The 27,751-nt window shown below is 44.1% G+C and overlaps 1 protein-coding gene across 3 annotated transcripts in view; it reads left to right on the top strand.

The window, feature by feature from the left end:
- PARG (poly(ADP-ribose) glycohydrolase) overlaps positions 1–27,751 on the top strand; it is a 148,077-nt gene that overhangs the window by 16,418 nt on the left and 103,908 nt on the right. For all 3 annotated transcript variants that reach the window (XM_078603548.1, XM_078603547.1, XM_078603549.1), the window contains 4 exons: positions 61–199; positions 3,021–3,143; positions 4,169–4,243; positions 23,006–23,080. In XM_078603548.1, the coding sequence (XP_078459674.1) occupies positions 61–199; positions 3,021–3,143; positions 4,169–4,243; positions 23,006–23,080 (412 nt within the window). The remainder of the gene's footprint in view (positions 1–60; positions 200–3,020; positions 3,144–4,168; positions 4,244–23,005; positions 23,081–27,751) is intronic.

Raw genomic sequence — 27,751 nt, forward strand, 5'->3', positions numbered from 1 at the left:
AGAGTCGATCTGTTTTTGTGTGCATGTTATGCCTGCGCACCCAATTCCACCTACATTTAGCGTGACTTCGCCTACGAACTTCAGTGGTGGAAACCACTCTCACTTCAACAACAACCTGACTCGAGGTGCGAGCATCGGAGCACATGGGATATACCTGCCCAAGCTCCAACCAAGTCACACCCACAAAGTCGCAGTCATGGTGAGTTCCTTTAATTTCATTCTTGGACACATTCGCATATGTATGTTGGACTTCTTTCACACCGTACGTAGCCAACCGTGCTAATTGGAGGTGCAGGGGAAGGACAACAAAGAGATGGTGGGGTTGCCGAGTGCTAATACCATGTCGGTACACCAAGACAATGCTGAGAATCTGCATTCAAATCCACGTAGGCATGCATTGTTAAACTAGGTTTCCTCATAACTAGTTCATAGTTGCGACCCAAGGATTTATTTGATTACTTTATTTATTGCTTTTTTACTTTATTCTGCTAACACCAACTGAAGGAATTAAATATTTTTTGTTTGACTTGCAAAAAAACATTGCTTGCTGGGTATAGAAAGGTAAGATGAATAAGGCCTGTTTAAGGGACTTTAGAGGCCCGTGACCAAAGAGTGGTTACAGTGAGCATTCCCAATTGGAATGTCGTCTTGTTGACATAATTGCATGATTAGAGAAAAGGCCAAGCGTGTGTGTAAAGCGCACTTGTGGAGGGGGAGGCCGAGTGGCACAAGAGGTGCGCTCAAACTTTGTGTGGTGCTCAAAGTCCATTGGTGGCCCCGAGTCAGCGGTGCATATTCAATATTGCAACAGCAGGGGGCATTCTCTCCATAGGACGACTTCTGTGGACTTCCAGCAGTTTGGTAGTGATTTTGTATGTATGTTGAACTTATTTCACACCGACTGCACTTATCCCAGCAAACTATGTTCAGTTTTCCGGCCATGCACAACAAGTGCCACGTAACCCAATTCTTGGTTTCCCATAAGTTTGACGAAGTCCTATGAGAAGCTCGTATGGTGTGTGAACATCAGCATTGGTGAGATAAAGGCAGCTTTGCATGGTGCTGGCCTCCCCACCTGATTGTGATTGTGGGCCTTGTTTGACTTAGGAGGTACTTCCTAACCGCAATTACTCCAACATTCTATGTAGGCTGTGTCGGTAATCTTTGTTTTTTTTTGTGCACGCATGTGCCTCGTGTACATGTGTATACATAAAAGTTTTAATCATCTCCTCCTGCAATGGAGACACTTCCCAGCTCTCCTGCAACTTCAGGAAACACCTCAATGTTGATTAGTCGCTAAAACGCACATCAAACTGCCTTGCTAAGTCCCACGGTAGCAAGTCCATAGAGTGTTGGGGGTGGTCACAGACTGTCATGGGACTGCTGCTTGACCCTTCAATTGCACGCAGGCAGTGCGGTGTAACGCTTGTTTACCCAGGAAAGTGTCATGAACTCGCGTGACTTTTCAAGAAGCACAATTAGAAAACAATTTGACACATTCATCAATAACTTTGCTTTAAAAGAAAAAGTATAGCAATGGCCCTTCATTGCATGTAGATAGGCAGGAGTGTGAGTGTTTAAAAGGGTTGGAGACTTAAATTTGGTGATGCTACGTTGGTGCTGTGCAATTTTTCAGGAAAGTCCCACCAAGTTTTCACAGTAGGGGGCGATACTGGTGTGTGCTGCTGCGTGGTCATACTGCAAGATTCACAATAGTTTTTATATTTGGTTTGGGCATCACCTGAGAAACTGTATCGTAGCTGCTGAGAAACAGTCGAGCCATAGTTTTTGGTGCACTGCTTGACCATTGAGACAAATTCATGATGCGCGCACCGCTCCTTAATGGCCTAGACAGGTGACCATGCAACCTCTGCTGCCTGTGTCCCTGTTACAGCTCCCTTGTACTTGTACCTCTTATTTCCCGGCACCACTTGCTCTCATATTTTGTTGAGGAATTTCAAATGCCTCATTTGTTGTGCAATATTTCACGTTCTCTGCAATATTGATGGATTTTGTTTTTGTCGCTGCTGTGCTCACGAGCACTCAGGGATCTCCCTTTGAAAAATTGCCAGGAAACTGGCTAAATGGGACCATCCGTGTAACAAATTAAATCAACTCAAACGTATCCAGCCTCTGTGACCTCGGTGTGTCACAAAGGAAGTTCTGATTGCTTCATTTCAGGATCGCAATCGTAAACCCACCTTTCTTCTCTCGATCTGATATTGGGAAACCGAATTTGGATCGTGCTTGTTTACGTGCATTGAGATCCTGGCACGCACGCTCCTGGCCTGACGCTGGGTTTGTGCGGCTGTCGGAGGTCGTTGTTGTGGTCACGCTGTTCCGGCTATTGAGGTGCCATCGGAGCGAGGCCACGCAATCTCCACTCACGCCCTACGGCTGCAATCCACAGCAACAGTTCAGTTTCACTGCTATGGACATTCCCACATTAAACCCAACCTCGGAATGTTTAGTCTCGCCTCATCCATTTGTCTTTTTGAGTTCATGAATTACAGGGAGCGGCAGTGCGGTAGTTAGCGCACTGCATTACAAATGCGGTGACACGAGTTCTATTCCTGCTCATGACCAATAATAGTGGAGATTGTGATCTTCCGCTCCCGATCATTGACTCTGTCCTTGTAGGGAAGAGAAGCCGGTGAACTCTAACCGGCCCCTACTAGGTGGAGAATTGCCCAGAGGGTGTTGCTTCCATACGCATGTTTCCTGCATGCGAATCTGTGTTGTGGGTTAAATAAAAACAACAAAAAGCACTGAAGAACATGGGAACTGGTCCTGGACTTCACGTAGGTCGACTCGGCCTTAAATTGGCACCTGGTGCGCTGTGTGAACATCATTACTGGGGAGACGGAGGCAGCTGGGTCGGGTGCTGGCCACCCACCCTCTTGTGCAGCGTGCCGGCCTTTCATAGGTGCTTGCCAGCAGGACTTGCCCAAAAATATTTTAAAGGCTATATGGGGAACTTTGTTTTTGTCTGTACATATGTATGTGTCTGTGTGCTGCAGCTTGACCACCTGAAAGATGGAGAGAAACCTCGACCTTTCCCACTTCACTTGAAAGTTACGTGGGACGGTGATCACGTGCGGATGCCCTTCTGCGACCAGTCGGTGCACCAGGCACAGAACATGGTGGGTCTCCGCACAACAACAACCGCTATTCGCCACTAAGTGGTGGTGATGTCACCACAGCACTTGTGCCAGTTTAGTTGCACCTTGAGGCCACGTGAAGTACGTCGAAAGCTCGCTGGCAAGAGGTCATTAGAAAGACACAGGTGCCATGGGTTGACTGAGATCACTGGCAGATGCACCACTTGTGCTCCCTACTGTACCGAATTGCTCTGTTTTAGCTGCCGGCTGCTCCGCTTATTGTGAGCGTCACTCATCTGCCCTCAACTGGCCAGTAGAATCCTTATTCACCCTCACTGTTACACTCCATCATCATACTTTGTCATTTCATTGAGTCCACATTACTCATCGCATCATTGTCGGCCTGTGTTGTCGGCTTTACTGTTTTTTATTTTATCCTTTTTACCATCATCCGCTTCACCTTCATTATAATCACTGTTAAAGTTTTTTCATGTGATTCATCGTCTGCATTAAAGGAACATTTCCATTGCTCATCATTGTCACATTCTTCATTGCATCATTACATCGTCAACGTTATATTCTTTGTCAAATCATTATCAAATTCACCTTCATCACATTTGTATCTTCATATTTGCATTCTTCCTGATGCCAATATATTCCCATTCAGTCTATCACCATCAGCACAGGTGTTGCGTGCACATGGTCTTCGCATGGTCCACCAACCCTGACACCAAGCCTTTCCGCCTTCTGTGAAACCACAGCGTCTCCCTAACTCTCGAGCAATGCGGTCACTCATTTCTGTTTGCAAGCCAGCGCCACTCATGTAAATTCCACATTCTTACGACGAGGACCAGTCTTTCCATAGGGCAACCACTGTTGACCACCGCCCGGGTCGTTATGAGAAGCCTATCATGCGGCCTTGTCCGAGGCCTCTTACGCGAATTTGTAGTGAAGTAGTGGTTTAGTCTAGCGGTTAGAAACGCTTACCCAGATGTTCAGTGTTCGATAAAGGGGGTCTGTCTGTTTTCAAGATGCCAGCCTCCACATTTGTCCCCTTTTGATTACAGAAGGATTCTTTCCATCGGTGGGAAGAGATTGAAAGAACGCTCCTCATTGATTTCAAAAGCTCCCACGACATCGAGGTAAGATGCGTTCACAAGACAACATCTCAAGAGCCGCCACTTAGCTTTACCAGGTGTTGTGTGTTATTGTAATTTTTTATGTTTTATAAGGCGCAGTAAACCCAACAAAGGGCTTCAGAGTGATGTAAATATGTTGGGTGTTAATTACTTGGAAATAGAAATACAATTTAATCATTATATAATATTCCATTAATTGCAGAATGCCAAAATTGCCCATTGCCGCAGAGGATCTCCCGCCGCACTCGAGGGTGCCGCGGTGGCGAGATGTTAACTACCTCGCCTGGTATGCAGAAAGTTGTGGGTTTAAACCCGACCCTGATACCTGTATATTAGGAGTTTGTATGTTCTCTCCCCGTGGTCGTGCAGATTTTTCTCCGGGTCCTCCTGTTTTTCCCCTCCACATTTAGAATCAACGCGAGTTCAGAGTATTTGGCTGCTCGAAATTTCCACGCGACAAGCCACTTCGTTGGACTATCCTATCTGGCCAGGTCGCTCCTGAAAAAGCTATATAGTTCGATGGGCCTTTCCCGATAAAATACAAAGTTTAGTTTTCTTAGTTTAGTTAATTAATCTGGCTTGGAGCGGTGTTCCTGCATTGTGTATGCTTTGCGAAGCAACTGCAGCTGCTGTACAGCGCTGCTGTGCACATAGCACAGTACCACCATGCGTGTGTAGAAACATCAAACTAAACATATGATTCGGTGTTGGCAGTAGTGGACAAGCACAACTCGCACGTTCGCTCAAAACAGTGGGCCTTAAAATTAATAATATATAATGACGTTTCGGGCAATAGACCTTCAGAGCATGCAAAACCATTGGCCAAAACGTCACAACGGTATTTTTTTGGAAGGCCACAGCCATTTTGACAAACGTGTTGAGTTTATTTGTGGTCTGTGTTGTGCCTCAAATTGGCCCTAAATGAGTACCTGGTTCGGTGTGTAAACATCGTCAGTCGGGAGACAGGCGGCCCTGCGTGGTGCTGGCCACCCACCCCCTCATGTGCTGTCCCGGCCTTCATTGGTGCTGGCTAGCAGCACTTGCCTCAAATGTCCGTTGAGGTTATATGGGGGATATTATTTGGGTCTTTCGGTAAAGTCACGTAGATGGAACATCCTGATGACGATTGCTTGTGTTGCGATCTAAACATGATATTTTTCTTATTTTTTATTCACTTTATTTTTATTTATTTTTATTATTTTATTGTTCTATCTACGTGACTTTACCGAAAGACCCAACGAATATGAATTCCTGCAGTCACGAAAGCTTTAAGTCAAGATTTATATTGGGCATGTTTGTTTTGGTGCCTCCCTGTACTCTGGAACATTGACTGAACTTGCTTAGAGAGGCCACCAGGTGGAGGCATTGCTCCATGTGGAAGCCACGTGCTCCAGTTACACTTGGACGAAAGATGTTCGCCTCTTAAGTCAGCACGAGGAATCTCGTGCTGGGCGCCGTCTGCGTTACTTTATGCAGTGAAGAATGAAAAGTGAACCACCTGTGTGGGAATGTGGTAGAGCACTCATCTCGCCATTAGAAGACCTCAAGTTCAAATTCTGATCAGAGTTTATTTCGGCCCCGGATTTTTTCGGGGACTATGAAATGCGTACCAAATTATGTGAAGTGAACAGTGACCATCCAGTGAAGAGACTTGCCCTGCTTTTGAGATGTACAATTTCCATCTCTTACCCAGAGCTGTCAATGAACATGGAGACACTGATAAAAAAATGTTATTTCGATCGTACACTGTTTAGAAAAGTCATGCCTCGAGGCCTTGTCAAGCTTAATTGAAGTGACAAACCACACATTTCATAAGTGTTTTTGTGCATTCATATGTGACTGGGCTGAGACCGTTGATTCACTGCCCTTGAGTACCTGATTTAATTGAACTCAAGATTCTAGATTTGAAGCTTTCGTGACTGCAAGGATTCATACTCTTAGGTTTTTTCGGTAAAGTCACGTAGGTAAAAATAAAAGTAAATAATAAAAACAATTTAAAAAAAATCGCTTTTATTAGTATTTTATTTCGATTATTTTTATTACTTATTTTTACCTACGTTAATTTACCGAAAAAAACATAAGAGTGTGAACTCAAGATATCAGTGCTGCTGGCTCATTGTTCTGACATGGCCATTATGAGCCACTTGATCCACTCGCCCACCTTCAAATAGTTATTTCCTGGAGGCTATGATTTTTTCATCGTGAACTTGGGTTGAGAGACATTGATGAGGGAGTGCAGGTTGAGTTGAGTGACATTGATGAGGGAGTGCAGGTTGAGTTGAGTGACATTGATGAGGGAGTGCAGGTTGAGTTGAGTGACATTGATGAGGGAGTGGTGGTTGAGTTGGGGGACATTGATGAGGGAGTGCAGGTTGAGTTGAGTGACATTGATGAGGGAGTGCAGGTTGAGTTGAGTGACATTGATGAGGGAGTGCAGGTTGAGTTGAGTGACATTGATGAGGGAGTGCAGGTTGAGTTGAGTGACATTGATGAGGGAGTGCAGGTTGAATTGAGTGACATTGATGAGGGAGTGCAGGTTGAGTTGAGTGACATTGATGAGGGAGTGCAGGTTGAGTTGAGTGACATTGATGAGGGAGTGCAGGTTGAGTTGATGGACATTGATGAGGGAGTGCAGGTTGAGTTGAGTGACATTGATGAGGCAGTGCAGGTTGAGTTGAGTGACATTGATGAGGGAGTGCAGGTTGAGTTGAGTGACATTGATGAGGAAGTGCTGGTTGAGTTGAGGGACATTGATGAGGCAGTGCAGGTTGAGTTGAGTGACATTGATGAGGGAGTGCAGGTTGAGTTGAGGGACATTGATGAGGGAGTGCAGGTTGAGTTGAGTGACATTGATGAGGGAGTGCGGGTTGAGTTGAGTGACATTGATGAGGGAGTGCAGGTTGAGTTGAGTGACATTGATGAGGGAGTGCAGGTTGAGTTGAGTGACATTGATGAGGGAGTGGAGGTTGAGTTGAGTGACATTGATGAGGGAGTGCAGGTTGAGTTGAGTGACATTGATGAGGGAGTGCAGGTTGAGTTGAGGGACATTGATGAGGGAGTGCAGGTTGAGTTGAGTGACATTGATGAGGCAGTGCAGGTTGAGTTGAGGGACGTTGATGAGGGAGTGGAGGTTGAGTTTAGTGACATTGATGAGGGAGTGCAGGTTGAGTTGGGGGACATTGATGAGGCAGTGCAGGTTGAGTTGAGGGACGTTGATGAGGGAGTGGAGGTTGAGTTGAGTGACATTGATGAGGGAGTGCAGGTTGAGTTGAGTGACATTGATGAGGGAGTGGAGGTTGAGTTGAGTGACATTGATGAGGGAGTGCAGGTTGAGTTGAGGGACGTTGATGAGGGAGTGGAGGTTGAGTTGAGTGACGTTGATGAGGGAGTGCAGGTTGAGTTGAGTGACATTGATGAGGGAGTGCAGGTTGAGTTGAGTGACATTGATGAGGGAGTGCAGGTTGAGTTGAGTGACGTTGATGAGGCAGTGCAGGTTGAGTTGAGGGACATTGATGAGGGAGTGCAGGTTGAGTTGATGGACATTGAGGAGGGAGTGGAGGTTGAGTTGAGGGACGTTGATGAAACAGTGCGGCGTGTGTGCCACCATTTTTAGTGCCATGCAGCTGCTGTTGTTTCTTGTTCCCAAAAAATGAAGACCCCTAAGGATGGGAGAACTCATCACCTGTCAGGCAGAGATGGGCAATTACTTGGAGCGGTAACGAACGTTGAGAAGTAAACAAATCCAGTATTTCAAAAGTTGGATATGTATTGGGTGGCATAGTGGTTGATGAACTGGAATACAATCCTGATCTGCCCACGTTTGATTCCTGGTCATTCTGCACATCACCCGTGACAATTTTTTTATCTGATCCTGGCCTGAGACTTCTTTAGGTTCACTCGGCCTACCATGGGCGGGCATTTAGTGTGGCGATGTGTCGATATCAGGACTGGGAAGATGCTGATCCCTGTGTGGTTCCGCACTCCCGACCTTAACAGGTGCTCGCCGACAGGTTACATGGGGGATCTCTGCGCATGTATATGTTTATTTGAGTTAATATCCCAATGCATGCCTGGCAACAAAGAATAAGGCTTCTGAAATGCTTAGCACTTTCACCTGTTAGCAATGCGCTCAATCTTAACTGGCCGGGCAATGAGTTTTATTATTCTTTTAGTAATTTCAGTAAATGTGTGTTGCTCCGAGCTAGCCATTCCCCAGCAAGGCAAGCCCGCCATCCGGCTTTAATTTAATCCAGCCGCAAATGGTAATAGGGGCTAATGTGGCCCAGGGTATGTGAATAATGCATCGCTAGGGTCAGGAATAGCCACCCTCTCGGTTTTGTTTGCAGGTCTTTAAAAATCCCTAAGGGGCATACGGCCGGGAGCTTTTCATAGTTTGCGTTTCATCACAAACTTTGCATTGTCACGAAGTGGTGGCCAGATACAGCCTATATTTCTGAACTCCTGAGTCTGCATGATCTGTAATATCTGAACAATAACTCTTTTGTGTAAAGTCAATAGTTGTCATCCTCTGCCAGACACCGTCGTTCACATTAATGGGCACGGTTCACTCAATTGTGGCCAGATGCTGCTGTGGTGAGAGCGCTCAGCTCACGATCAGAAAGAAGTGAAGCTCAAATTCAGGGGAAACATTCAAACCTAAACCACCATGGAGTGATTCCCATCTGCCATAGGACAATGGAATTTCAGGCACTCGCTTTAGGACCACCGACGAGACGAGTGACGTTTTGGTTTTTTAATCATCAAGCTGCACGTGCCACAGCTCCTAGATGTTAAAACCTGAGAAACAAATGGGTGAGGCGTCTCACGATGGCCTGCTCATGCCGTGTTCGTCACAATTAAATAAACTAGAGCTGGGCCTTGCAGAGCTGTTCTTGGATCGGCAAGGTTCATTGCGGTTCAGGTCTCGGTCCAATCCTTGGGTAACAGTTCCATACCTCCATCTTCTTCACTCCCTCTCTGTGGCTGAAGTGAAGCGATGGTGTTTCTAAATAATGTTAATTTACATTACAATGCTTATAGGTCAGGGCAGTAACAATGCATTAAATCTATCGCTAATATATGCATTGATTTGCAAACACCGATATATTTTTTTCTTATCTATTTACATACGTTGCTAACTTGCTAGTTTCACGTGACCTCTCCAGTCACAAGAAGTCGCTATATTTACAACAGTGTTACAAAAACACTTAATTCTTAAATCGAACAGTCATCCAAAATCATGACAATTGTATCATGATGGGGCAATCATAAACCCACCCGCGCCGCTCACAGGAAGTGTTAAGATGCACCATAAAGACATTGCATTATAGCATGATTCTCCTGTATCTTACATATTTACTTCATATTAAATGTACTACATGTGTTTTCCGATCTTTGGAAATACATAGCTTCCACCATGGTAATGTGGATTTTACACTTTCGGCTCAGAGCTGCAAATGGTGTTTAGACACTGGCTGTATTAAATCTACCCGTCCTGCCAGGAGGTGCTGCGGTAAAGTGCTCGACCTCGTAATCGGAAAGTCGCAATTTCAAATCCCGACATCTCTGGGGTTGATAAATTTTATACCACGTGGTAGGAAGTTAACAGTAGTCGTCCTATGGAGAAACTGGGATTTTGAAAGTTGAACCACTGGTTCTGAACCGCATGTAAAAAATGAACATCGCCTAATGCTTATTTGAGCATACAGAGAGTTAATTTCACATACATATATTATTTACATGCACTGTTTATAAAAGAGCGGCCCATAGTGGCCTTTGACCACATCACATGGAATGCAGAGATCACATCAGATCTCAAAAGCCAAGCAGGTTTGAGCCTGAATGCTTCTTGGATGGAGTGAGCACCGCTTATCAAACGGGTGTTGTCAGTTACTGCCGGGATGCGTCGTCAGCAGAGGGCGGCGCAGTAAAGTGCATCGCCGTGCCGTATTACGCGCCTAACGCCTATGCCGCTCCCTCGCCTTCACCAGCTTGTGCTCGCGAGCGTGCTGAAGTGTCGCACGGTCAAAAAACCCGTGGCGAGCTGCTGCACGGCGTAGTGAGGCCTTCATCCAGCAGTGGCCTGACACGAGGGCCGTACGCGTGTGCATATCGAACGGGAAGGTGCACAACGTGAACTGGCACGCTTGCAGGCGGCAGCTCCGTTCGCTCGAGTGATATCGCGATGCACAACGCGTTACACCTTTGCCTTTTCCACTTCAGGGTGGGGGGGGGGGCACTCGCCAACTTTAAATTCGTGAGGCCCCGCAACCAGAGATTTGCGATGTGGTATAAATCGTTAGAGTGCTCGTACTTCTCAAAACCGCTCAACGAAATTGAACATCTTTAACGAGCAGCCTTATATTATTTTTATTTTTTCTGTTGTTGTTGTTGTTGATGGATGGGTGGGTGGGCTCAGTGATTGTAAGTTTTATTTATTTGGTTATTTATTTTGGCTTGTTAGCTGTCTTGATGCTGATTGATTTTGCCCAGGATCAGCAGTTTGAGTTGGCCAATCAATCAGTGAATGAATTTCATTATTTAGGGCCGGGTGATGTAACGTTTGGATTTACCATATCTTTTATAGGGGAAACCTGGGAAAACATACATCGAGAGAGAATGGTTCATGAGGAGTTTTTAGTGTTTTCACGATTCATTTTCTATCACCAATTAACCAAATTGTACCCCTTTTGGAACTGTCCTGTAGTGACATGTCCTTCAGAAGTTCTTAACCCGAAGAAGCAACCCATAAACAAAGAGTTCTTATCTTCTAGTTATGGGCCTATTCTGCGTGTCTTGGACTGTCCGACGTGAATTTTAAAGCTTCGGTAATGAGCAAAAAATACCTATTTAAATTCTAATCAAAATCGAATTCGTACATTATGTGTTCGCATTATTATGACAGCGCACCGCTATCATCACGAAGGGAGGCGTTGTGTTTCACAGGTATAACCTGCAGTGTTTTTTCAGTAGGGGGTGATGTTGCAGTATGTAATTGCAATTGAGTTTTTGTTTGGCTTAATTTACAAATTTGTCAGATTTGGAGCGTGACGCCGACACAATGGCCTACTCTTTTTTAATAGCATCTACAGAATTTTTAACGACCGCTGTGAAGCAAATGGCTTGTGTCTTATGGTTAAACAAGTGCAGTATTAACCAGGATAGCTTGTCGGATTCGAACCGCGAGCCCGTGAACAAGGGGCAAACGCTCTACTGCTGAGCCCTGTTTAAACTCATGACACAGCTTAGGTTTTGCACGAGGAATTATTTTTATTTTTGGTTATTTGGTCACATCTTCTTTTTGACTCTGTCGAACTCCGTGTCGTGTTCGAGAGTGGCTCTGAGAATTGGCACCACGTGATACTAACATGGTGTCATCTCAATGGGCCCATTCATTCGTGCTGTTATGAAACGTGGGTCGCCGCATGTCAACTTCTCGAGTACATTTATTCCTTTCGTCTGGGTAAGGTGGCGCTGTAAAGAGAGAGGGTTTCTAAGTTTAAGTCCCCCGTTGGGAGTTTACTGAACCTCTCACCCTTCTGGGGCGTTATCATGAGTACGACTTTGTGGAAGGTCAACGGTTGTTATCCTGTCGAGGAACTGGCCTCTGCCATGAGAATGTGAGATTTCCACCCCTGGCTCAGGTCGTGTATAAAGATGAGCACCTCCCTGATGCTTTTATAGGGAGACACTTTGATTTTTAAATGACGCCTCTCGTATGGACGAGGACCAATTAATATTTAAACAATATGTCGTTTGGTGTGCAGTAATTGATTCAGAACCATCAAGCCACTGAAATGAAGAACCTGAGTTTGAAGGAAAGCTACCGAAAACAAATAAATAGCACTTATCTTGCAGATGTAAATACAACCTAAGCCGAGTTCCCTCGCTGTCAGATATGTTGTAGAAGCTTCCTTAACGAGAATAGAAATATTCCAGTTACAATCAAGCATGTCATTATGGCACTCCATTGGTGTTTCTCATATTCGCTTTCATGCAATGGCAATGTAACCCAACTTCAAATGTATGTGTGTTGAACTTCTTTCACGCACTGCATGTAGCCAACTATGCTGCTGGCTTAGTACTGGGACAAAACCATTTTAAGTTCCACTGATCAACTGTTGACCAAATCATTTGCACACCAAGCTCGCAATCAGATATTTCGCAAGTTCACACCCCTGGTTGGGGCTAGATCCAAACCGATCATCCGTCGGACTTCAATAAAACCAGTAACACTTGTCGAAATTCATTAGTGAGTGGTTGTCATATGGAGGGACTGGTCCTTGCCATTTAAATGTCGAATTGCCACTTGCCTGGCTCATTGTAACAAAAATATAAATGTAAGTAGTACAACACGTACAAGGCACTATTTCGCTAAGAAATGGATGCATTCTTCAGGAACCCAAACTGAAAAGGTTAAAAAGTTAATTGGGTGGGATGGGGTTTATTTATTTTCTTTTTGTTACTTTCCCACAATACCCAAGCAAGGCTTCCTCTCCGGAACACCGAACGCCATTCATTAAGGATGTGAGGTGCGAAAAGATTGGGCCGTTAGCCTGACATTTCTGCATAATCAAAAGCCCCGCAAACAGAGGAGGAGGACTCCCACCGACTCGCTTCCGAGAGGCATCGCGAATGGAAATTCCGCCGCATTGGCAGCTGCAGATTGTATAAGTGATGGCCCGAACCTGCTGTATTACTCTCCTCAAAGGTTACCAATATCCGAAAAACAAATGAAAACATAAATTGGCTGTTTCCTTCACTTTTCAGATGTCCCCCCCCACCCCCCGTAAGGAAAGATGCTATGGAATATATATGTAATAAAATGTTTTTATTCAGGAAAGATTCGCCGGTTTGGCCAGTTGCTCTTTAATGAGCAGCTTGCACGTGCCAATAAACAAAAGTGTTGTGAAAGAAAGCAATGCTTCATAAACTGTTTGCTGTACTGCCAGCTCCTGGTCTCATTGCAGCCCAGTTACTTTCGAAAGCAGCAGCAGTGCTGCCACTTTCTCTCCCTTGATGGCACTGAACAAGTGGGGAAAATTCCACGTTACCACTGCGGAGGGCACTTCCTGCATGTGGCGAACACAGTTTGTGCATTTTTACAGCCGCTGTGTCAATCCACCGCAGAATGAGGGTCTCCTCCACCGCATGTGCGTTGGAGGGGTCGTTTGACCGTACTCTACCACACGTTGGTCGGTGTGGGTTTGGCAAAATGTGGGGGGCAAAAACGTTGGGAGCATAGTGCAGTACGACAATGTATTTTTATGCACTACCCTCAGCTTTCAATAGAGCCCACAGCAGCCTATGATGCTGATGTTATGCAGGCTCTCCTCCGAGATCTAATGAGGTCTGATGGGTTGGGGCACATTCTGGGCAATTTGGTCTGAGGCTTCAGTGGTACTCATTTTAACGTCATCAGATAGTTGATAGGCCGAGGTGATCCCCAACCAGGATTTGAACTGGCAACCTTAGGATTGTGAGCCGAGCACTTGAACCCACTGTGTCAGCTGGTTGGATAATTATTATTCATATATGTATAAAAAAAACAATAAAGATAAAACATCTTCGAGACTGGTGTGTAAGTAGCATGGCCTGCGAAATAATAGTTTGGCCATTGCCGTGTGGGAATCGTTTTGACTGTGGTAGTTTCTCTCCATAATTACAGAAAAATGCAGTGCCTGCCAGCAGCTGCCACTGCCTTTAAAGTTGCTCAGGGATAGCGAGAGCGGTTGAAGTGTTCATGAATTATACTGCGTTACCCCAGGCTCCGCTGCTTAGTTAATGGCTTGCCTATTACTGAAGCTGGGCTCGTGCCCATGCCCTGCATATTGTGTTTACGAATGTGCGCAATGAAGGCTGTTAATCAACGCGCCTCTAAGAAATTTGCTCGCGCTAATTCCAGTGTGGGAAATGTGGCCAAGAAGCGTCAGTGCATTAGCGATGTCTGTATGTCTGTCCCTAGTGGGGAGTCGAGATAACTCTTGTAAAAGATGGTCCAATAAAAAAAATATTTTACTTGAAAGATATGTTACTTTAGAGACCTTCCCCTCTAGTTAGCTGCCCAAATTATAGCACTGGTCCAAATGTAGCGATAAAAAACACAATGTTAATTTTCAAAAACCTTTTCGGCCAGGGCAGTGAAGTTACAGGCCACGTATGTGCCTCTTCGACGGGGAGGCTCAAACAAGGCTTGGATAGGAATTTTGTCATCGATTTTGTGCATTAAGACTCGAATCCCTCTATTCTCTTCATGTTCTTTGTTTAAAACCATGTGAGAGCTCAGTAAATTGAGAAACGGTGCGATATCTAAGTTACGTTTGTACATATATTTTAAAAGATTTGGTGTTTGTGAACTTACACAACAAATAATACTCAATTAAAACAAGTATTGACTTTCATGGGGAGTAAAGGAATATCTTCACTTTTTGGACAACTTTCCTGAATAAGTCAATTATCAAGAGTGCTGGCTAATTTATTTCAGAGAATAGTTTTTTCCCCTTTTTTCTGGCAACAAAACAGGTGTTAAGTTGTTAAAACACCAAACTGAAACCTTTTACAAGGAATCATGTCTGCATTAACCACAATACTTGTGGTCAGAATGCAAACAAAAAACATACTCTGATAATATGTGCATTGTTCTGCGGTACTTACTACGCAGACACCAGAATCAAATCAACATATACATTCTCCCGAAATAAAACGAAATGCAGCAAAGCAACTTAAAGTGTATATCTGTAATTCAATTATATGGAGAGATAAAAGTCCAAAGCTGGTTTATTATGCAACTGCGTTGTCATGCAGTGAATCGTGCAACACTGGCAAGTCGTGTTGCTGGATTAAGTATATTCAGCTTCAAAACCCCGTACTGAATGTATTGGCTGCTTTAGCTACACAAAGCCTATTATTTGGAACTGGGGGTTTGAATACCCAGACGCTAATCCAACTCGGTTGTGATATGATCACAGCACTTGCATCACAATCGGACGTTTGTGAGTTCAAATCGTGGGCCGAGTGCTACCGCAGTTCTCAAGCACTCATCTCATCTCTGCTAGCATCCTTGAGCCAATGGTGCAATGTTTACATTTCCTTGACTGAGCTCTAGTTCCTCTCGAGGACGACCAAAGTTAACTTTCGACAAAGGGGTACTTTTTTTTAATCAACCCCAGAGAAATGATGGTCTGAGTCGGCTTATGACCAGTATTTAAACTTTTAAAGTGTACAATTAACCCTTTCCTATTAAAATCATGCACATGTACATCATCGGAATGGAACAGGACGAAAATTTTAAGTGAAATTATTTTATCAGTACCGAGGCTCCCACAAGGCCATGGGGGAGGGCGTGTGGCACAGTTTGGCAGCATCTATCATCGTGCGGTCGTGGCGCTACAATTCTCTGCGGCGAGTACACGGTCTTTAAAAATAACGGCGCTACACCTCTCTAAATAAAATTAAAGCTAAGCGCTTGCGCGTTCTGAGATTCAGCGGTGAACGGGACACCCACACTATGCAACTTGCAAACGTCTCGGAACGGGAAAGGGTTAAGAGTCAAACGATCTGGCCACATTGCCCCCTACCCAGCCAGGTGGATGCTAAACACATAGGTAGCGGTATCCACTGGCGGAGCCAGTGGCGGGGTGGGGTGGCACGTGCCTCCCAATGATCCGATCGAAATCCCTAATTTCGATCGGATCATTGGGGTTTATTAGTAATAAATCGGCATTTTGCGACCCCCACTGCCACTGTTTAGCATATTATTATGTGCCAGGGACTCTTGAGATGATAGGACAATAGTCTGAGTCCATAATTGGCAATAAGTAACGGCAAAGCAGTTAAGTGACTCACAGAATTGTGCGCAGTTGCGTATACAGTACACGACTTCCCTTCAGCGAGTGCGATGCTGATCACACACGGTTCGAATTCGACCCTCGATCGATGGCTGCGCCATCGCCGCGCACACGTCGAATAAAAAGCAAGGGACAAGTCCTTCCTTACTAACAACTCCTCTATCATTTTTCATTGCTGGAGGGGTTGTCCCCCCCCTACCTGAAAATCCTAGCTCCGCCATTGGTGGTATCAGTTGTAATGCACGTGCGACCTTTATTGAAATAATTCCTGTGCATCTCCCTTTGACTGGCCTTCATTAAGCTAATATACTTGACTTCACGTAACGCAGCCTGCTGTTGATGTTAGAACCGCATAACAGCTGCACTGTGCATATATCTGTAATAAAGGCAGCAGTGGCTATTGTTAGTTCAAAACCCGCTAGGCGCAAGCGAAAGGTGGAAACCAGGCTGTTTCGATTTGATTCCAGTGCATAGAGTAATCTGCTCGCAGTGTAAGCGCTAATAATGGGGCAGTCGGCGTTTATTTAAAATTCTATAATTTTCTTATTTGTAACCCATTAAAACACCTGCCAAATTATACTCTCCACGATATTATATACCACGAGGCATTTTCAAACTCCCGAGGCGATTGCCGCACCACATATTTAATTACCCAACTCATTATACGGCAATGTCGTTTTATTTGTTTATTCCTATTGCGCTGCCTCGTGCCGTTGAATAAAACATGCTGGGCGATATTAGGTACTAAACAAACGGAGAATGGCAAACGGAGAAAGGGAAACCCAAATGAGGGATTTGGATGACAATAGTTGCAGTTAAAAAGTAAACATTCGTGGAGTCTGGTTATGTTGTCACGGTGCACTGTACATGTAGCCACTGAGTCAACAGAGTTTAATACTGGTAGGAAACCACCTGGTTCCACCAGCCCATAGGGGATTATTGTGTCCGTCCGTCGTGCATCCAAAAATGGGAGGGGTGGGACTGGGTGGGGGGTGGGAGGGGTGGGGCTGGGTGGGGAGGGGCTGGTTACCCCGTGGTGCCCTTATAAAACTCAACGTTAAACCCACTCACGCCGGCTTGTGCCCGCTCTCACAGTCGGGCATATTTGCGGAATACACCACGCCGCCGTTGACCCTGGCCATTGACCGAGCAACCCAACGTTCCTACCAGCTCCCTCCGCAGGAATGTGTTTCCTGCTACAGCCCCTTAGTCACATTTGAGAGGATTACTACCCCAAAGTGTGCTGTCACTTGTGAGGTTGGACATCGTCATCAGCCGGGCGACGATGGCTATGCGACACGTGGTCTGTAATCCGGCACAGAAGGCAGCGGGGGTTGATGGATTACTACATGGATGTTGTGAAACTCCCTGTCTTTGGGCATCGAGGTGCCACACCCTGGCTTGCCAGGAGAAGGCAGTACAGCAAGTGGACTAATCGCCATCTGTTTCCATCTGTATGAGGATAAGGTGTTGCCCTTTGATGCGCATGGGTTTTCTCCGGGTGCTCCAGTTTTCTCCCATACGTATAAATACACATACCGTACTATTAGGCTAAAACTTTTTTTATTTACCAGGTAAGGCCCACTGAGCTTCTATAGCTCTTTTCCAGAAGTGACCTGGCCACAAATGACAGCTCAACGTAGTGGCGTATCATCATGTGGAAATGTATCGCGGCCAACTCCTCTAATGCATGTTTTTAAATGTGGAGGGAAGAACTGGAGGACCCAGGCAAAAATCCACACGACCATGGGGAGAATATGCAAACTCCAAATAGACAAACGTCAGCGTTGGGATCAAACCCACAACTGCCTGCATACCTGGCGAGGTAGATAACATCTTGCCACCGTGTCTGAAAACATGTAAAATTCCAATGTAACAGGACCCTCTTGAAAAAGAGTCATGGGTTTGCAGTGTGGCTTTCCTGGATAAGTAAGTAAATTATTTTCACAATATCCTTTTAATGCGGTGCGGAAGTTGTAAGTAAGATGTCGACTCATTTTAAATTTGCCTTAACCCTTTAGGGTCAATAACATTGTACTGCTTTGTGGAAGATCACCAGAGATTGTTCTCTAAAGACTGGCTAATGCCATCGCAATGTCGAATTTTCGAAGTGGGCAACCATTTTGAGTTAGACTATATCAACGAATCACTAATTTCTGATTGGAAGTTGGCTCAGGTGATTCAGCTTTCATTGGATTTCCCTTCAAGAATTAAATAAGTAGCTGAACTTATTGGAAATAAATTGCCATATTGTTGTAGATAAGAAACATGCCTTTTCTTTCTTCTAAGTCCACAGGTGTTGGTGAACTGTCATGAATGCATTTTGTTCACTATTGATGGTCCTGTAGGAGGACTTGAGTCACATGCAGCTTACTTTACTTTCTCATTCACCACATCCTAAATGGCACTTAATCAGTAAACATAAAAAACAGATACATTCCATCCATTCTACCGATATCTAAATATTACTTGATCGAACAAACTCACTTCCTTGAACGAGTGAGTAAATTCGAAACTAGGTTATTGGCATCACATTAGAATCATGAGCCAACCAGCCACCTCCAAAGTTTATATATAAACCAAACATGTTATTATACCTATGACCTGACGTTGATGCATATATGCAATTAATTACATGCATTGGCATGCTATTATACAGCAAAACACTAATATAATTGCATGCAGTCTTAACTGTAGTAATAGACTAATAGGTTGCTAAGTTATTCATTTAATAAGTTAATTGCACATTTTTACCTCCTGACCCTTGGCCATGCTACCAAAAATTGCCCCATTAATAAAACCTGATTGCTCATGGTATTTTTAGAAAACGCACCATTTGCTTACAATTAGGTCAAATTCAAAGGTGCTGCTTTGATATAAACCACAGAGGCCATTCTTCCTCCCACTGAGATTCTTGCAGGTTGCCACAGTTTGGCTATATGAGGCTTGGGCATTTCCACTCACTTCAAAGAACATTTAAACACGTCCTAGTTTAACCACATGTGCGTTGCGCGTTTCAATGAATTGTCAAAGTCATCGTGGCTCCCTCGACTCGGTCGCACCGACTGTTGGGCTGCACTTCACAGAGCTCGTGGTGTCAATTCCCTATTCCGATTGGTGGGGCCAGTTTAACCAAAGGACAAGCACTTTAGTAAAACAAATTCTAGTTGTGATTTTCACACCTGATTATGGTTGCTTGTGTTGCAGTCAAAACGTCGTGATTTAATTTACTTTTATTTATTTTTTATTTCTATTTTTTTACCTACGTGACTTTACCGAAAGAACCAAAGAGTATGGATCGCTGCAGTCACGAAAACTTCAAATCTAGAAAGCACTGTTAACTTTCCCACAAATTCGTGCATAGTTTATCAAGCCTGGTGCAAATAGGAGAATAAACCCCACTCGACCTCCTGCTCACGTCGCCTTAATCAGACGACTCCAATTATTCTGAAGCGCATGTCAACCCCAACGCAGCCCAGTGGCTGTGCTCCATTCCACTCACTCCAGTTGCCTTGCAAAGTGGAGACAAACAGATGGTCACAACGCAATGGCAGCTTCGCCAGCAGCCTTCCTCTGTAGCCACATCCCAAATCACAGCTGCCCGGCTGTAACCACCACCGCACTTCACTCAAGACATCCGGCCATCGCTGATGGCCGGTCACTATTCACAGCCGTGCATCAATACTCACAACCGCACGTCCCTCAGCAATCACCCAACGCCTAATCGCAATCACGTGCTCTTAGTTACAAACATTCTTAATCACAACTGTGTATATCTCTCTTCACAAGCACACATTTTGATCACATCCCTCTTCACAACCCCCTGTCTATAATTTCATTTACCCAACCCCAGCCTCAACCACTGGTCCCATAATCTATAATAAAACCTAATCAGACCACCAGTGTCCAGTCGAGGTTGTCTGTTCCTCATCACATTTAATGCAACTGCCCATTCCTAATTAGAGCTGCCAGTTTTTAATCACCATAGTCAATTCCCAGCCACGGCTCTCCCCCACGTGAAAATGTGGAATCTCCATCACTAGAGCTTCTGGATCAACGACAGAGACGAGTATTGCCCAGTTGTTGTTACTCGAGGTTATTTATATTTGCTTTTTCATTGTTATAAAAGTTACTAGCTTTTTGGCCCATCCAAGAACGGGTGTATATTGCAGTAAATCCGAAATATTCAATAGAAAAATTGTTCAGCTCATGATTTTTAATGAGGGGGTGGTTGCCTCATGTGGAGTTACGTCACCCGCTAATGGTTATTGGGGAGGGGTGCGGCATGTGGAGTGACGTCACCCGCTAATGGTTATTGGGGAGGGGTGCGGCACGTAAAGTGAGGTCACCTGCTCATGATTATGAATGAGGTGAGAGGTGCGGCATGTGGAGTGACGTCACCCACTCATGATTATGAATGAGGGGAGGGGTGCGGCTTGTGGAGTGCGCGACCTTCTTGTGCGTTAGTGTAAAGTTCCACGCGCTCATGAATATTAATGAAGGGGGGGGGGGGGGCTCTTGCAGTGACGTCACGCACAGATGTAGCACTGCTACGTAATTTATTTTTTACCGTCACTTTCTGTAAAGAAACGTCATGTTTGAAACGACTTTGCGTAATAAATTATTTAATTCAGCTCGCCCTTCCTCTGCGTTAGTGTAAAAATCCACCCACTCATGAATATTAATGAGGGGGTGGGCCTCATGTGGAGTGCTGTCACGTGGGGGGGTGGGCTTCATGTGGAGTGATGTCACGCGCGGGACGGACAGACATTTGTGGGTGATTATCGTCGGTAATTATTTAATAACCATGCACGATGTGCGTGTATATCATTGCGAGGGAAGTCGTAGCGCATTTGTTAATGCACTGTTCTACCAACCAGGTGACCCGAGGTAATTTATCTGCTCTGGCAAATATCTGCGGCGAGTGAAATCTGAACTGATCCTGGGCCTCTCTTAAGTTGACTCAGCCTTAAAGGAGTATCTCGTGCATTATTTAAACATCACCATTTGGGGAGACAAATAAGACCAGGCGTTTTGCGGGCAACGCTTCCCCATCATAGGCCTTGCTGGACTTACTAAGTGCTCGCCAACAGCAGTTTCTGTCGGTTATACAAATATGTTTGTATATTGTGTGTTTAATATAAGTGCTTTGCTAGCAGTGCTTACCCAAACTTTGTGGCTATGTCGGAAATCTTTGAAACTAATTCATTGCGTAATTGATTATGGATTAGTCTCTGACAATTGTATACACATTTTTATGCTATTGAACGCTCGTTCTTAGGAGTTATTGCATTATTGTGATTAAGTGGAATTGACCGCCACTCTACAAGACAAACTAAGACACCCTATCAAGATTAACTTTCTGTATCAGATAGCTTGCTGTATTACTAACATGATTAGCATACAGATAAACAGATAGATTTTTCCCTTGGAAGTTATTTTTAGCCTGGCTACAGTTACTATGCGGTATTAGCGCTCAACGCACGATCATCGTTTCCAGTCGGACTTTGGCCAAATCCTGGCCGGAGACTTAATCAGCCCCGTTATTCAACTGGGGTCAATAAAAGAAGTACCACTTTGTGGGAAATCAACAGCGATGATCGTGTGTAGAAACTAGCTCCTGAGGTAGTTTCAGGCTCCCAAGTGGAGGTGAGAGCTGCATCGTTGCTCATTCGAGCAAGTGGGCGATTTAACTATTTTCTTTCTTTAATTATATTTAGAAACATGTGGGTCGATTATTTGGCTGTTATAAATGTCCACATGCTAAGCCACTTGGTTGAGCTATCATGTGTAGCCAGGTCGATTTAGAAACAAATGTAATAGCTAAGTGAGCTTTACCTGGTAAAATAAAATAGTTTTATTTTAATATTGTTGTGTGGTTTGCTTACCTTTCCTATACTTTGCACTGCTATCGTGTTTTTGTATTTGTTGTTGAAACATTCTGACCCATCCCTCCTGGAATCCGTGAAAAAGAGCTTTATACCTCATCGGATTCCTCCAGTATAAATAAATATTCTGATTCTGATATGTAACCACGGTTGGAAAGATACATTGTTTAAATAGTTTGATTGTGCGATTCATTCACCGATTTAATGGATGGACATTCATTTTATTTATTACACACGTGCAATTAAAACACTTATTGTGTAAAACAGTCTTTTTTTCCTCCGTGCCAGGGCGCCCACTATCTTAAGCAGCATCGCATCCTGGCGTTTTATTCGATGCCCATGAATCTGTGGGTGGGTGGGTTGTTTGTTGGTACTGTATTTCCCTTTTTATCACCATCATTGTTTTGTAGCTGTACATGTTATTTTTTATGAAACGAACACCGATCAGCTTCTCATCTCCGTTGGTTGTTGCTGCCCCAAACTCAAAAGTTTGGGGAAACTTTTGAGTTTGCGTAAATCTTACGCTGACGTACAATGATTGGCAGCTTTGCGCGAACGTGGGAAAACGTTCATCGTCCCAATGGGGCCATCGTTTTTTTCCCTTTTTCAAATGGGCGTTATCCGTTTTATAAGCTTGGGAGGCATGATGGGCTGATTTGACCGCGAGAAAGGATTTGAACTCGCCATCTTGCCAATTGCTAGTCAAGGGCTCCATCCATGACGCCACCCATTCAGACAAGCCTCCATTTAAATTCCACTTCATATATATAAATAAACTCTTCTTTGTTTTTAATTAATTTTGAAAGCAATATGTGTCACGTTGCATTTCACGAATAATTTCCATTTCCCCTCCCATAGACGTGCATAATAAGCTCTCGGGCGCTCCATTAATCAGAGAAGTATATGAGATGTATAGCATTATACGCACCATCAGTATTATGCTGGATATGTGATGCATATTAGCTATTGGCTACAATGATCGTGTGTCTGTGCCCGTGTGTGTACGCATGTGTGTTTATTGTGTTCCACAGAAAGCAATTAAGCTCTACAACCCAAAGTACGCCAACCAATGGAACTTTGACTGCCTTCATACGTTCTTTAAAAAGGTATGATATGACTTCTTCTTAATAAGGAATTGTTAACGGTATTGTTTTATTTCATTTGAAGGTTATTGTTGTTTATTTTTTAAAGCCGCATCACACAATCCAGAAAGATGTAATGTGGAGAGCTGTTAGGTGCCAACTTTGGTCATCATCAACCATGGTCAATCCGCTGCTCTATAAAGGTTTCTCCAAGCTGCTACCACCTGCCACGATCTTGCAATGTGATTTCCTCCATCTCCACCATCTCCTCCACCTCCACCATCTCCATTTCTACCATCGCCACCATCTCCTCCATCTTCACCACCTCCATTTCTTCCATCTCCACCATCTCGATTTCTTCCATCTCCACCATTTCCACCATCTCCACCATCTCCACCATTTCCACCATCTCCACCATCTCCACCATCTCAGTGTATGAACATTTCTTGGCTGCCGCTCCATTATTATTCTTGACCATCAGCCATCGTCCCTATGAGCAACTCATCCAAGCTTACTTCTCTTAATAGATTAAATAATGTCACTAACCTACGCATATTCCCTAATCCACGTGTACCTCTGTGTGTCAATATAAATAGAAGCATGCATCTGCCCATGCTTCTTTGCGCACTTTTCAATTGTTTTATATTATTCGTTCAATCAATCAGTCAACTTTATTTTAGGTGCCAATATCGCCCTCAATAAAGTCGGCGTCGGTTCACATTACAGCACAATGGGAACAGTACAGGGGGCACAGAGCAACAGGAATGGAAGAAGAAACCCGTTACGACCTCAGCAGCTAACACCGACTGAGCAAGTAAATTACAGCCGCGCGCAAAATAAAGTGCAACCGCTTGCAACGAATAGCATAAGGAAAGGTAAGGAGTAAATAAAACGAATAATAAATCAAGAAACAGTTTTCTTTTTTTATTGTAGATTTTATAGTCGGGGACGTCTGAATAGATGTCTTCATGCAGAGACCACCCTTGGGTACGTCTAATCGGGGCGACTGCCCTGGGCCCCGCACTTTTGGGGGCCCTGCGCTTCTACGTCACAGTGTCAGATGGAATACTTCCCGTTTAGTTTGAAGGCTTGATTTAAAGCTTTCGTGACTGCAGGGATTCTTATTCTTGGTTCTTTCGGTAAAGTCACGTAGAAGGGAAATAATACAAGCAATCATCAGGTGTGAAATCCACAGCAAGAAATGTTTTTTTGCTGTGTTTTATATTTATATTATTTTATTATTTCCCTTCTATGTGACTTTACCGAAAAGAACCAAGAATATACTCTTTGGTTCTTTTGGTAAAGTCACGTATAAAGATAAAATAATAAATTAAATATTTATTATTTTATTTTTTCTTTATACGTGACTTTACCGAAAGAACCAAAGAGTAATTCCTGCAGTCACGAAAGCTCCAAATTAACTTTGAAGCAAGAATATAGTTTGAAAGCGTCGGTTGAGATTTTCCTCGGGCCCCCACCACCCTCCTAGGGGGTGGCCCTGCATTGGTGACCTTGTCTCTGAGCTTCTGTGTCACGGTGGTTTCAATACATTAGGAACCACACGTTCTTCTTGAAGGACATTGGTATCCTCATTAACAAGTTCAGTTTTCCCAAAGCACTCCAACCTCCTTTCACTCACCTTTATTTAATCTGTTTGATTTCTGTCACCCTTCAGCAGCTGTCCTAGGTTCACACACTCTGCTGTTTTTTCCAGTTGTGTCCCACCGACAAATTCACAATTGCTCAGTGGACTCGGACACCACCTTGTTTTTGCTCGTATTTACCCGAAAGGCAAACTTTGCAACATCCTCTAATAGTAAGCTCTTCTGGTATTTCCTGCACACCACTCCTAATTGGACGTCATAATTACAGTAGAACCCCTCTTAACGACCACCCCTGTTAACAACGAATCGCTTAACGACGGGCCTCCATGAAGCCCAATATGTTCGCTTACCGACCATTCTCCTGTTACAGACGGGCTGTTGTAGGTACAGTAACTATTAATTAGTGCATTGAATAAACCATGTTTCTTTTAATAATATGTGTTTTACAATGTTGTTCGTATCTTTGTATTAATATCCATTGTTTAAATATTATAAAGTACGTTTTTTGGGTGAAAAAGGGTAACCTTCCATACTATCGGAACGAATTAAGCCTTTAACGTGTATTTCCTATACTAGCTTAATGACCAAATCACTTTACCAGATTCGTGGAACCAATTACCCTTGTTAAGAGGGGTTCTACTGTACTCATGTCGTCGGCAAAAATGGTGGTGAATGATATTTCTACAAACGTTTCATGTGTTTATTTGTCCAATGTCTTCTCAAGTTACTCTGAAAAGTTTGATAGCTACTGCTGGTCACCAGCATTTTTTTGGCAGTAGCTATCAATCTTATTCATAACATTCAACCATTGTGGACTAGAGAGACGTTTTTACCATGATACAAAACCCCTTCTTATTTGCGCAAGTCCACTCATGAGTCTGTGGAGTTATCTTCCGGGTCCAATCCCTGGCGCAATGCAGGAGTTCCAAAAGGACATCTTCTTGGTAACCACTCGGCTCATCATTCATACATACATAAATACGTATGCTGCATTGGACAGGTTAATGTATTAAGTCAATGCATATTTGTCTTAAGGCAACTGTTCCGCCCATCTGTACAAGTTGCCACGATTCTTGACCAGCAAAGCTATTCGGCTGGACTCAATCGTCAGTTGGCGACATCGTTAGCCTTACAATCTGGTTCATTGCACGTACAATGATCTCAGTGTCATCCACCAAACCCACCTCCAGGTAGCTTAGATTAAAGGTGTCAACCTCCACGCTCAGAAAACAAACAAACGCCCAGATCGCAAACAACAACAAAGAGCTGACAATGCTGGCGGTGTCTTGGCTGTGGGGATGCATTTTCTTGGTCGTTTAGCGTCGCAAATAAATGAGCCAATGCTCATGAAATACTGCGAATTCACCGGCATGCCATATCGTGCCGAGACAGTTTCCCCATTGGTCACAGATCATTGGGTTTTTCCCCCCTTTCTTCTCTCTTAAAGCTTAATCCGATCCTTGGAATATTTAATAGCCTGGCAGTGCCTGATGATGAGATGTGGCATGTTGGGGGGGGGAATAGGGGAGCAGCTTGTGTGTTTGTGTGTCTCTGTGCATCTGTGTGCGGGCTGGTGTCAGAGTGGTTCATGTGCTTTGTGCTGTGTTCCTATTGACTTTGCTTTCATGCCACCTGCTGGTATCACCCAGTCCTTACGTTGACTCAGCCTTAAATGACTTCCTGCTGTGGTTTGCTCATAGTGACAGGAGAAGACAAAGGCTGTGGTACTGCCCAGTGCTCTTGGCCTCTCCTAGGGGGTGCCACGGTGGCAAGATGATAATACAGTAAAACCTTGGATATTCTTTCCAGAAACGTGATTGTAATCCAAAGCACTCGTATATCAAAGCACTCGTATATCCGTTGTGATCACGTGACGCTCGGCAGACAAAGCGTATACACGTACTACTCGTATTGCAAGACCTTGCTCGTTTATCAAATTTGGTATGTATAAAAAAATGTGCTCGTCTTGCAAAACACTCGCAGACCAAGTTACTCGCAATCCAAGGTTTTACTGTATATTGTAACTGTTGTGGATTTACTCTCCAACACACCGTGTGGGCTGAAGTACTAACTAATTGGCACGCGTTGTTTACGTGACAAAACTTAATGGCTGTGTCAGGTAGTGGACGGTTGCGACACATTTATACGTACGCCATCTCACCCAACAACTTTTATTATGAGATGCTAAATACCTCGCCTGGTATACAGGAGGTCATGGGTTTGATCCCGACTGACACATGCTGTTCATTTGGAGTTTGCATGTTTTCAACGTGGTCATGTGGATTTTTCTCCGGGTCCTCCAGTTTTTCCCTTCCACGTTTAGAAACATGATTTTAGAATATTTGGCTGCTTTACATTTCCACACGATATGCCACTTCGGTGAGCTATCATTTACGTCCAGATCGCTTATAAAAAAGAGCGATATAGCTCAGTGGACCTTACCTGGTGAAGTAAAAATAGTTTTTAGCTTCAACTCGGTCTAAAATCAATACCTAATGTGGCATGATCAGCATTGGAAGTGAAGAGACAAAGACAGTCAGGCATACACTGCTCTGGCTGCAACTTGATGTGCAATGTTCGTCTTAATAAGGTGCTTGCTAACTACACTTAACCCATAGCTGAATGGGTGATAGAATTACATTTATTTTGGAAGAACTAGTTTTAGCTGGAACGGGCAAAATATCTCCCTGCTCAATAAACTTGGGAGCCGTGTTGATCGTCTCTGTCCTGTAAAGCTTTCGTGACTGCAGGGATTCATCTTCTTGGTTCTTTCGGTAAAGTCACGTAGAAGGGAAATAATAAAATAATAAAAATAAAACACTTGAAAATAAAATTCTCACGACGTTTCGGCCACAACGCAAGCAGCCGTCCTCAGGTGAAGAACAGGGCTGTCGGAAAGAAAGCGTCCGAATGAACACCACCAAACTTGGCAGCGTATATCTAAGCTGAGTTAGAGGAGGAGCTTGGTGGTTTCATTCAGACGCTATCTTTCCGACAGACCTGTTTTTCACCTGAGGACGGTTGCTTGCGTTGCGGCCGAAATGTCGTGAGAATTTTATTTTATTATGTTTTATTTTTATTATTTACCTTC

Source organism: Lampetra planeri, chromosome 20 (genome assembly GCF_965212315.1).
Source record: "Lampetra planeri chromosome 20, kcLamPlan1.2.h2, whole genome shotgun sequence".
NCBI lineage: Eukaryota > Metazoa > Chordata > Hyperoartia > Petromyzontiformes > Petromyzontidae > Lampetra > Lampetra planeri.